Consider the following 12707-nt stretch of genomic DNA (forward strand, 5'->3'; position numbering starts at 1 on the left):
ATACCTCTTGTACATTAAAAAAAAAATGGCAAACCTGCATTTGCAAGCATATTTTTTTCATACAAGCCTTACATGGGTCTGCATTAACAAACACTTCTTTGCAAATTTCACATGCTGAAGTCCTTGTTTTTCAGGAAATGAGAAAAAAATGTCCACATAAATTCCTCTGAAAATGATCCAGAATGACTCATTTTGCTGTACATAAGTTACATACTGTAAGTCTCTATGTGAAAGGAAATACGATGGAACTCCTGTATACGTAAAACACTGAGCAAGTGCACTCAAAGAGAGTTGAATAAGTTGAATATTTCAAACGCTCCAACACCATAAACTTTTTTTTTTCTCTGTCAAAATCATATCAGAACATGTGTCACGCGATGTCTTCATATGACTGCAGTAATTGACGAGAATTCTGCAATGTTATTTGGGCTACTCCTAGTCCCTCTGACATGTTTTATGCCTTACAGTAATCTGTAAAGAAGCTCTCACAATCACAATGAACATTTTGTTTGTCACTATTCTCATATCTATAAACAAAAAAAAAAAAAAAAAATCCAGGTCTATGTTAGTAAGAAGGAATGTGAGTTTTCCAGAAATCTCTTTTGTGTTATTTTTACCAAAGCTTTGGTAAGACGGGCTATTCAATAATATGAAGATTTACAATTTGATTTTGCAGCGCTGTCATTGTCATTGCCTTTGTTATCATCTTCGTCTTTAACAAAAAACACAGTAAGAACAATTAGGGGTCCAACATGAAATCAAACCTGGGTCCCATACTCATCTTAACAATGAATTTGTACCAAGTGTTTTCATCCATGCCCGTGTTTACATCCATGCAGGAATATCAGTGATCTGGCCCATGGTAGAGCAAGAGGCATGCAACTGTCACGTCATATTTCATAATTACATGCATGTACATACCTTTAATATTTCTGCTTGAGACTAGAAACTCTATCATGTAATAATGCAATTTACACTTCGTAATAGCTAATCCAGACTAGATGACTATGGGTGCAAGTGGGAGTCCAAAAATATGTCAAAAATGTTGTTGGGCCTCGCATGCTACATACACTTGTACCAGTTGAGCGGACAATTAATTCCAATACCATGCCACTATGCATCAATCTAATGATGCTATCCTGATGATTCTGATGTTCCAAACAAGGCAAAAACAACGAAATTTGTGGAATAGTCAAGAGTATTTACATCATCAATGTTGTAAAGCCCGAGTAATACAATGGTAGTACGCTACCATTTCCTTCATGGCAAAGCTTCAATTTAACAGCCTTCACAAAACAAGAAATCAAATAACACGTTGGCAAGGAAGGTTATGATAAAAAAGGTCAACAGTACATTTGTACCACACATAACGAAACAAAGAGAAAAAATGTGAATGGTGATGCTAAATGAGCATTAGCCTGTAGCAAATGTGTGTATTTGAATATGCCGTTAAATTCATGCAATTGTAGATAAATCCCCCTAATCAGTATCAGTATCAAGAGATATTGTGCATCAATTGCTAATATCAATGGTGCTGTGCGCGAATCTGGATGGTTTTTGTAACAGATATGATTTTATCAACGACACTACGAGAGCGACTTTCATGAATGCATCCACTTCAGGGATGTATCAAATAGCTCACGTTACTGCCAGCACATAGCCAAGAGGTCTATCAAGGGGTTCTGCTGCTGTGTTTGGTCGCTGTAACCGTTAAGAGTACAACCTTGACACAAGAGACCTAAAATTACATCAAACACTCTTACGTCATCAATAATACACTAGGAAGAGATCGAGATGGTCATACATGGGTAAAATGGTTACATCATGCGTACAATTCTTTTTTTGTCTGTCTACTCCTTTTGACAACATGAAGATGGGATTGATTTCTTCATTTGTTTTGCTATTATTGTTTTCATCATATTTTTCTCGGTGGGGGTAAGTAGAGTGGGGGAGGGGTCATTAAACATCACTGTAGACACTGTTTGTGGAAAGTACCATAATTATAGACATTGTATGTCTTTCGCACATGTTGTTACACACAGGAACACAGAATATATCCCATTTGACAAGGCTGATGAGGAAAAAGACAAAACAAAACAAAAACAAAACCCTAGTACATGTATAAAGAGAAGTTACTGCCAATTATCATGAGCTGAGGAGAAACAAATAAGATCATGGATGTATTGTTGCTGTTGTTGTTTGTTGCTGTTGTTGTTGATGCAGCATAAAATACTTCCGCTCTACTCTGCATGAGCAAATTCCACAGCATTAATCTCCTCTTTCAGCTAAACTTTGATTTGACAGTGTGGGTGAATTTGCACAACTTAATTGTTGATCAATGTCCACAAGAAAATGTTGGATGAAAAGGGACCAGCAACATAAAAACCTTCGGCAGCAAATAAGAATGCAAATTCTCCACAGACTGCTCTGATTGTGTTGCCAGTCATGGGATGATGGAAAGTGAAGAGCAAATGCCACTATATCTTTGCAGGCAATATCATGCTGGGTACAGTCTTTTATGACAACAACTTTTGACAATTTGAAAACTGAAGAGGGACACTTGCACATGGGTCTACAGCGTCATAGAGAATGCATGTGACGGGTAACTATGTGCATCTGTACATTTTTGCATGTTCTCACAGATTATCTTTTTATTTTGATGTCAGAAAAAAAAAATCCTCTCAGATACAATATTTCATTCTGCCACTGAATCTTCTTAACCCATTGAAGATGAGCTGATTTTGCTATAACACACATTTTCCATAGACAACTGCTTGAATATGCTTAGGACCAGTCTTCAACGGGCTAACTGCTCATATTCTTGGAAAACAACAAAGCCAATGCACCGCCACTTCTCTCAGATAAATTTGGCATACATCAAAGAATTCCATAACAATCTGAAATCCATACACTGACACTGGACAGCATACATTATGATGGATATTATCTTTGTCATGTGATGGATGGACCCTGATAGCAAAGAGTGCATTCAATTTAAAAGTATGTTGATGGATTCATCTGAAAGGCTCACATTCAATTTGCTAGTAGCATCTTTAACGGTTAAGTTTGTTATTTCATAAATGGTGCAAAGAAAAAAAGATAAGTAAAGTCAAACATTTCAGTATATTCAAATTTACAAAAAATACGAGTACATCTTGCATATCAGAAAATCAGCTTTAGAAATGGTATCTTAGAAAATCAAGGAAATACGCACATAGATGGCTTTCTGATTTTTTTCCATGCAATCTTATTTTTAATAGTAACTTTAAAAGTTTTTCAGTTAACACATTCTTCTTGATATACAGGAGTATGTGCTGATGGCGTGTAGGGGGCATATCAAGGCAAGGAGACTCCTAATTATTCCTTCTGGTTATGAATACAACCATAAATCAATACAACTATTTAAGTTAAGAACAACGTTTAAGGTTTCTTGCACCTGATTTTCACTCACTCCAATGGAGTAGGATTCGATTCAGTCAAGAAAGGGCGCCCCAAGGACAAATACACATGGAGACTCGACCAGCTTACTAGAATATGTCTTAACCACGTTTCTCACCAAGTTTAACATTGATTACAAAAAAGAAAATAAACGAAAAATTGTATAGTGATGATGATATTGATGACATACACAACCCAAAATGCTTTAGACCTGGTACGATGGTATCCTACTGGACTCGTACATGTTTGGCCACTGTGTCTTGTGAGGGAAATATTTCAAACATTTTGAAATGCGAGCTGCTTGTATAATGGTGCACATCAAATCCTTGCAACAGAGAGTGGTGAAGGGCCCCCATTGCATCTCTTGGGAACTATGTACACGTGTGCTGGCTCACAACGAAATATGAGTGCAGTCTTGCTGTATATTTCTGAAAAGTACTTCATACCTACACTCTTCCATTGCCAAAATGGGATTCCATACTTAGATTTTGACAGTAAAGACTACAGGCTTTTGACTAACACTTGTTGCGCCTTTCTTGAAGAGAGCCTGCTGGACCACACCCGGATCAATGCCAGTGGGAATGCCCCCCTTGGGCATGGTTTCAAATGGCAACTTTGGGTTGTTTTCACTCCTCATTGTCCTGCAATGTTAATAGAGAAGAGTTACAAAATCATAATCATTCAAACTTTGACTCTGAAGGTGTTTTAATACAGCTACATGTACAATGGAATGCAAAAAACAAAAAACAGATACAAAAACACAACATTTCTATGCTTTTACAGCCTTCCACGTTAGGGATTTCCCCACAATTTCTGTACCTGGTACTTCATGTCTACAACGTACTTGATGTAGTGAGTCAGCTTGGTGGGCAAAATAAGTCTCCAGTACAGATGCTCAAAAAAGACCATATACAGTCAACCTTGCTTAAGTCGACCTCACTTAAGTCGAATAATCGCTTAAGTTGAAGGTCTTTTCAAGTCCCCCCTCTCTATATGCTATTGAATTTAATCCCTCATAAATCGAATTTTCTCTAAGTCGAAGCTATTTCTTCAGTCCAAATAGATTCAACTTATGCGAGGTTGACTGTACGTCGACCACTTGAGAGGAAAATACCACTTCAGTGACTGCCATCATGACATAGGATCTCTCACAATACTGTTGCACTTCTCTTGACTGTTTTCCTTCTGGTTTTCTCAAAACAATTACCTGATCTATGATTCATCCTTTTTCGTGTATGCCTTTGGTGGCACAAGGGATGTAGTTTGCAAAAATCCCCTCGCTTTGTCAACAAAATCATTTCCTCAATAGAAATATTTGCATGACCACAAGTACTGGAGACTAAAATAGTTCACTTTCTCATCTTTCTTTCTTCCAGCCGTAAGGAGTAAGCACTTGCCACTTCACTTTCTGTAGAACTTGGTGTACGAAAAGGCTGTCTTATTAGGTTGTTTATAACTGAATGGCCTGTGGCTCCTCTATTATACTATGCCTCACATACATTTTACAGTATAAGCTGTTATTTTTGCGAGAGTTTAATTTTCACATATTTTGTGAATCACAGTTGGATCGGGAATTTAATACGTGAAATTGTAGCCATGCCCTGGAGTAATACATTTGAGATAGCGTCGATGTCAATTCGTGTAAACAACATCTCGCGAAAATGTCTGTGACCTCCTCCTTCGCAGAAATATCTGTACACAAAAATAACAGCTTATACAACAGTATCACAAATCTAAAAATTGTACTGGGGCTGGGATACTATTCACACAGTCATCCTCAAATTAGGATCACTTTTCAATCTGCAAATTCAAGACAAAGAAAGATAGACATAGACACGAACACACAAACCAACAGACAGACAGAGACGAACAGACAGACAAGAAACAGACAAACAGAGGAGGAGATAGCGAGAGGGACATGGAAAACAGGGGAACTCACTTGAATCTGTCACTGAGGGAGTTGGGCATGATTCTGGCCCCCGAAGAGGCCTCTGGGATGGTGCTGGTGTCCAGCTTGCACTGCATGGGCATGCCATCTAGTTCCCGATTGTGGTATGTGTTGATGGCCTGTAGGGCGTCGGTCCGATTCAGGTACACCACTTCGGCCAGTCCCTGCCGCACCATGCGGGCCTTGCGCAGCTCCCCGATTGCCCCAAACAGCTCCTGAGGTAACAAAACCAAGATAGTGTCATACCTGTTATCAAATCTTACTTTTTAATACATTTCCATCGATGCTGGACTAGTCTAAATCTACACTACATACGAAGGACAAAATACATGGAATACACTGTACTACTCTCTGTTTAATCGTTGCAGTATGAGAGTAACATAAGAGACACAATAAACTTGTTTTGAATCTTACAGATTTGAATATATTCTGTCAACCACAGTGATGTGACATACATGTATGTGACAGCAAAAGAGAAATATCATCACATTGCAAGAAAAGAGATACAACTCACAAGCTTTGATCCAGTCTCAAAATCTTTTGCAAAACCATACAAGTGTATGAAACTTCAAAATAATTATCACCTTTGACATGTCATTCTCTTTATATTGAACTTCTTAACTGTACACAATTAACAGTTTAGCAAATAAAGAACAAAAGTGGGAAAGCTAGAGAGATTGAACAGGCATAGAGAGAGGGAGAGAGAGAGAGAGATGAAAAGAGAGGGAGAGAATCTTACCGTGATGTCGTCTCCTGTGACCGACTTCTGAAGATTGGAGATGATGAGTCTTGTTCCTTGCGGAGCAGAATGTGTTGCTGGCTGCGCGTGAATTCTGGAGGAAATCTGAGTGGTGCATATTCAATGGGCAGGATAAGTTAGTGCATGTGAAATGGGGATTGACTGTGAAGAGGGTATGTAGCAGGGTGTCAAACTCTACAGGTCAGAAAGAGACATGCTGATGCACAGGAATAAAAAAAAAAATCGTATTTAGAAGAAAAATTTGTTCTGACGTTTAAAACTGGAAAATTGATCACATCAGGTAGCTAAATCATTCAATGTGATCTTCAAATGGAAACTTAGTGCACAATGACTGTGTACAATTAGATTTCTAATACCTGCTTCCTTGGGGGTGAGAAAAACACTGAGACATAGAAATTGCCGTAAAAAGTCTTCTTTCTGAGTCTAATCTCATTTACATAATAAACTCTTTTGTGTTTCAGTAACAATCAAATTTGAAACAATATACTGAAACTGGATCTAGAGAGACAAAACAAAAGTGTTCCCGCCGAATATTCATTTGATCTACAGTTTTTGGACGAGTTTCACCAAGACCACCTGTCTCAGAGGGTGGCATACCAAGTATCAGGCAAAGTTTTGGATGCATCTTGATTCTACCCATACCCACGAACTCTCTGAACCTAGACGATCCTCAGGCATCCTGCGCTGAACCTTGGGTGGATTGGGCGGCCGTGCCCCCAGTAAATCATCCCTGTAATGGGGGTAGTCCATGGCTGGCCTCTAAAATGGGGACAGAAGTGTGATGATAGTCATTACTTCTTTATTATCTCGAGGGGAAAAAAATGATGGGCTTAATAATGTGCATGAAGATGCTTATGAGTGACACCACTTTGCATGGCAGAATTATGTGTGCTGAAATTAAATCTAATGTCAATGTTTGGAACAATGTAGTCATCGACGTTTGAATTTTCTTCCATTTGTCCCTCTCCAACAAATGAAATTTGCGAGATCGCCATTGCTGATCTGTGTTGGAAAAAGAAACCACAGATCTTCAACCTGTCATCTACTGCTTTCCGGGCAGTGACACTACCACCACGGTGAGCAAAGTTAACATATCAAAATTAGACACTTATGATTTAGATCCAGACACTTAAATCCAGACACTACATGATAAGGTTGTGTATGCTTACGAATCGCTAGCTGTTAAAAATGACTAAATTCCGTTCTTCAGGTACTGTATGTGATACTCTCAAAGCATTTTGACTAGCCCACACAATATTTTCCCTCCCATTATTTGTCATCACATATTTAAAAACATTTCTGAATCAAAGTCTGGCACAATGATATTACAAATTAAAATCACACAAACAACTTACCTTTTGAGGCTGGGCAACAGCCTTTGTGACCCTGAGGGTACTGGCCCCAGCAAGCAGGGGGTTGGACGAGCGCTGAGAAGGGGACGCGAGAGACAGATGCTGCTGGGGAGGAGGCTGCTGGGGATTGGGTATGGTGATCTGAGTTTTGTTCTGCACTCGGGGAGGGTTGCGTACTGTAAACTGTGTAGAGCTTAGCTACAGGAGCAAAACAGAATGGTTTAAGAGTGCATGTCATCCTTCTAACATGTAGTTCACATTCTTATAAACAGATCTAGGTACATACTATTAATGAATATATTCCCTTCTAAGACAACACATCATATTGACTCGTTCCAAATAAATCAATGGTATCTAAGAATTGGAAACAACACTCAAACTACAGTACTTTATATCCAATCATTTAATACAAAGACCTAGGAGTATGAAAACATTACTGAAGCTTAGGTATGACATAGATTTGTACAATAGTATGTCATCATGTCTCTTCTAGCACAGACATCTCATGAAAATACATTACACATTCTTTTTTTCTGGTGACACTGACTCTATGTTCTCTCATTCACAAAGATTTTTCTGAATCTTAATCAATCCACAAACAGATGACGATTTCAGGTATTAATACTTGTTTTCTTTCTTTCTTTCTTTTTTGCCTGTTGCATGTGTCCATTGCAATCTTGAAACCTACATTTGGGACTGTTCTTGATATGGTTCCGCTAGAATTTGGACTCTTTCCAATCTTTGCACCATCGTTGCCCTGAGCCTGTGGTGGCAGTCCATCTCCGCTCTTGCGTCTGGCCGCCAACTTCAGCCTTGCGTCTGTCTGCCGCGCCTTCTTGGCCAGACGATCCCTGGCATCACCCTGGTGCGCCTTCTGAATGAGTTTCTGTCTTGCATCGGTGATGCTTGCACTCTGCTGGAACTGCCTTGGTTGCGTGTTTTGCCAGCCACCCCTCCCTCGGCTCTGGCCCCTTAGGTTTCCTCTTGATGGCGCTGTTCCAATGCCTTGGCTACGACCTGTGCTCAGTCCACCGCCACCACGGCCCCTGCCCCGAAATCCTCCTCCTCTTCCGCCTCCTCTTCCCCTAGAGTTGGAAAACAAATGTGGACAAAAACAGAAGATACACAAAACTTCAATTCTGTGATAATTGTATACACCACAGTGGGTGTGTGGGGGGGGGGGGGGGATGTTTAGTCACTGGCCATAAGGACTAAAGCCGAATAAGGCCAGGTGCGGTGCTTCACCCCGTTCGGCCTCGAATATGTCATTTTCACAATCCTAGTAGGCAAATTTAAGCTTCACTAAATTGATTACTTTTAAAAAATCTCATAAGGTAAAATCTTGTCTAAGTTATAACAAGGTCTGTCTGTGGGTCTACCGATGTTCACTGACATTATCTACATACCTTGTAATAACAAATTCCTTGTTATTGTCGTACGCAATAACCTAGCATGGAGTCTCTACCAATCAATCTACCAAAGTAAAAAACCTTTCGCGAGGAGTCGTTGTGTAATTATGTTGTTATGGCAAAATCGTGAAATAGGCCCCACCGCAGTGCGCGTGCACCCGTGCGTTAGCAAGCAAGGGTAGGTCCTAGGGTTAGGGTTAGGGTGAGGGTTAGGATTTAGGGTTAGGTAGGGATGTATTTATTATGGTTAAATTGGCCGTTAAATTAGTCGAGGGACATTTAGGGAGTCCTTCCGAGAATAAAAAGTTGAATATATCAAAGCAAAAAACGGGAGAAAGATGCTACAATATGCTGTGGCAATCGGCCCCACCGCTGTATTCAATCTCGCGTAAACGCCATTTGGTGGGGCCGCATTCACGAGTATTATATACTGTGGAAGGAAGCCCCACCACCGTGCTTACCTACTGATGAATGCCACACGGTGGGGCTGTCTGCTGCCGTAGTATTTTTAGTACGGACACGCAGTGGTGGGGCCTATTTCATGAGTATGCCTGTTCTTATTCTATAAGTTCAGATCATTTGACATTAACAACATACGGCTGGCCTACTGTCAGTACTGAGATTGAGAAAGAGTGAAATGGAATTATTCGTGAATTGATAAAAAAAAGAAGAGGAAAAAGAAGAGGTTGAATCCTAAATAGAACTACTAATACTTGATAGACAAACTTCTAAGCAACACTAACACGGTTAGGGCCTAGGCCTAATTTACTTTAATAGGTAAATTATACTACTTTCGCTGTTTGGTTTCCATACGTTAGAATCTATTTTCGTTTCTAAAAGGCAGATTCTAAGTTCAAAATAGTTAGAATATAAAACCAACTGATAACAGCGAAAGTAGCATTATTCTAACAAGGTAAACAACACAATGTCATACGGGTGTTGCTTATATTGTTAAGCAATGTACCAGGTAGAACGTTTAGTTTCTACTGTCCAGCATTTCCACCAATTGAAGAGGCATTTCTCACATCCCATCACGCCATAGGATAATTAAAGGAAGCTTCATGCACCAAGACCTTCGCTTCGTACAGTACACTTGTATGCGTATGTGGGACCCACGCATGCATTCGCAGTCTGCATGTTGATGCCGCAGGCAGCAGCAGCTCATCTGTCGTACTTGAAGGAAGTTCCGTTGACATTCTGACAAAAAGCTACATTTGAAAAGTCTATAATGCCATTGATAATTGATACACATGGAATATTTAGCTTACCTGCCAAATCGACCGGCTGGAATCTTCTTTTCTCGAATAATATCGTCAAGTGACTTGTCCATTTTGGATTGATAGCCTAGCTGATCGTTTTTCTACTAGTCTCGATTCGTCGTTGATGGCGCTCGTCAGCAACACGCAAAGCGGGTTGACGTAGGGTTTTTCGTTTTTTTTCTTCGTGTTCTTATTTAGGACAAAATAAAAATTTACGTGGACCACCTGCGGGAAGCGTGTTTTTTTTTTTTCATAGACAGCACAGATTGGGGACCCTAATCCTAACCCTAAGCCTAAGCCTAAGCCTAAGCCTAACCCTAACCCTAAGCCTAACCCTAACCCAACGTGTTTCCCATAGGTTAAAATACCAGTACGCGCCGTGCCCCAATCTGTGCCGTAAAAAAAAAAAAAAAAAAAAAAAAAAAAAAAAAACGCCTGCGGGAAGGTGTCGACTGGATGTGACCCTCACCTCCAGGCAGGGAGGTGAAAAGCGAGAGCTTGCCAAACAGTAGGCCCTATGGAAGCTAGCTCTTCTGTACCCTTTGGTGCTTGTCATGCAGTCTAGGGTGAAAAAAGTAGGAAAGTTACCCCCAACCCCCGTAATATTCATATCTGCGCTCCAAGAAATACAGTGACATCAGTGACAACATCCGCAGCAAGTGCATGATTACCAGTATAATTCGAAGAGGTCAATGTGCAATTTATGGCTCCCTGAATGGCCCGATCAAGCTGCAACATATTTTTTTTCGTTCCTTGTCTGTCTGTCTTCCTCTCCTTTTTTTTTTAAACATAAAATTGAAATTGGGCCTACTGTTTTTGTTCGGTCGAAATTGATAACCTGGAATATGCCTATATAGTTATCATATTATAAGCACTGTGAATTGCAGGCTAAGGGGTAGCCCCTACGGAATAGAGGCAACCCCTTTTCAGTTTGACAGTCATTGGTGATGAGGAGTAAGCCCCTAACTACGAGAATAACAACTATTTACGTGTGCAATAGGACAGCCAGCAAATACACGATTGAAGCTCGTAGAATTATTTTCAACAGCAAGTTCTCAATTTTAATTCAGTTTGAAGTATAAAGATAAATTCTAATTAAAGATAGACCTAAACTGGAAGGTTTGATCATTATTTATTACAATGTTGTAGGCCTATTGATTTCAACTGAATGTATAACATATTATACTCATACTTTATAAATGCAGTGACGCACGGGGGGGGGGCACAGGGCGCGCTCCCCCTTTATTTATTTTTTTTTTAATAAAGGGAAACAAAATGAAAGGATGGAGTGTGCCTGCGCCCCTTTGATTTTTGCACCATAGAGAGGATGTATATACATGTATACCCATGTGCATGTACAATACAGGAACCACTCGATAGGTCTAAATAATCAAATCAAATTAAACAAAAAAGAATTGCGCTGAAGCCTTTTTCTTTATTCTTTTTTTCTTGCTTAATTGCTTGCTTGCTTGCTTGCTTTCTCAAGTCAGCCGACGAAACTGCACGGGAGCTTTTTTTTTCCCTTGCCAGTTGACTAAACCTGGAAGTGGCACCAGTTAGTTTGCGTTTCCCCCCCCCCCCCCCCCCCTCTTCGGAATTCCTGGATCCGCCAATGTACATATCTGACAGCAATTCCATTCTTTATGTTGAATTTTAAATTGTAAATGAATGAAATGAAACGAATTGAAATGAAATGAAGGGGCTTGTACTGCAATTAAAGGAGCTAACTCAATTCTCGTTAAAATGAGATATCAAAGCTGCTAAGAACAAACAAAAGAATGCAAAACAGTTCAAGAATATTCCTAGTTATGTTAAAAGTGAAGACTATCAATGGAAAGGTATCATTTTGCTTTATCTGAGGATGTATCCGATCAACTTTCATTGGACCCTACTTAAAAATATAGCAATGTTTAAAAATGGCGCTTAAAAAGCAAAAAAAAAAAAAAAAATCCTCATTCCCCAAGACTTTTAGTGTACTAAATTTATGAAGGCAAACCAATCAGAGTAAGGGTTAATTGAAAGGAGATATCCCCCAACGGCGTAGCCAGGGTTTCATCTTAGGGGGGGGGGGGGCGGTTAGTCTGCGAGGGAGCGAAGCGACCGAGCCCGAGCGAGCGGAGCGAGCGAGGAGGGGGGGAGGGTGTGGGAGGGGGGTGTCCCCCCTCCCACGGTAAGAACTTTTTGCATTTGGATGTTGTAAATGGTGCAATTTGATGCATGTTTTTGCGCGTTTTATCGACGTGAAACAGTCCCACTTGTTTATGGTAGCAGTTTATTTTGATGTAGATTATCATTGAACAATTTGCCTATAAAATGATATAATTTAGATACACTTCTTGTATTAATTCTTTTCACTGAATATCATGAACGCGACTGAGCCCGGGCGAGCGGAGCGAGCGAGGGGGTAGGGGAGGGTGTGGGAGGGGGGTGTCCCCCCTCCCACAGTAAGAACTTTTTGCATTTTGATGTTGCAAATGGTGCAATTTGATGCATGTTTTTGCGCGTTTTATCGACGTGAAACAGTCCCACTTGTTTATGGTA

General features: G+C 40.0%; 1 protein-coding gene across 1 annotated transcript; it reads right to left on the bottom strand.

Moving 5' to 3' along the window:
- Nucleotides 1–2816: 2816 nt before the first annotated feature.
- LOC139742878 (uncharacterized) lies at nt 2817–10256 on the bottom strand. The gene is made up of 7 exons (XM_071653390.1): nt 10176–10256; nt 8187–8583; nt 7502–7696; nt 6789–6905; nt 6126–6230; nt 5378–5601; nt 2817–4079 (listed from the first exon to the last, which is right to left on the bottom strand). The coding sequence occupies exons 1-7, from the start codon at nt 10235–10237 to the stop codon at nt 3920–3922; spliced, it is 1260 nt and encodes a 419-aa protein (XP_071509491.1). The 5' UTR covers nt 10238–10256; the 3' UTR covers nt 2817–3919.
- Between the last annotated feature and the right edge of the window lie 2451 nt (nt 10257–12707).

This window comes from Diadema antillarum, unplaced genomic scaffold (genome assembly GCF_040938485.1).
Source record: "Diadema antillarum isolate AM-2024a unplaced genomic scaffold, OU_Dant_1.0 seq00001028_RagTag, whole genome shotgun sequence".
NCBI lineage: Eukaryota > Metazoa > Echinodermata > Echinoidea > Diadematoida > Diadematidae > Diadema > Diadema antillarum.

Excerpts from the sequence above, each read along its gene's own strand:
- LOC139742878 (XM_071653390.1), bottom strand. The coding sequence starts at position 10,237 with ATGGACAAGTCACTTGACGATATTATTCGAGAAAAGAAGATTCCAGCC. Across the intron at positions 8,584-10,175 it reads CCAGCCGGTCGATTTGGCAG|GGGAAGAGGAGGCGGAAGAG; the intron begins GTAAGCTAAATA and ends TTCCAACTCTAG. Across the intron at positions 5,602-6,125 it reads TCACAGGAGACGACATCACG|GAGCTGTTTGGGGCAATCGG; the intron begins GTAAGATTCTCT and ends TTGTTACCTCAG.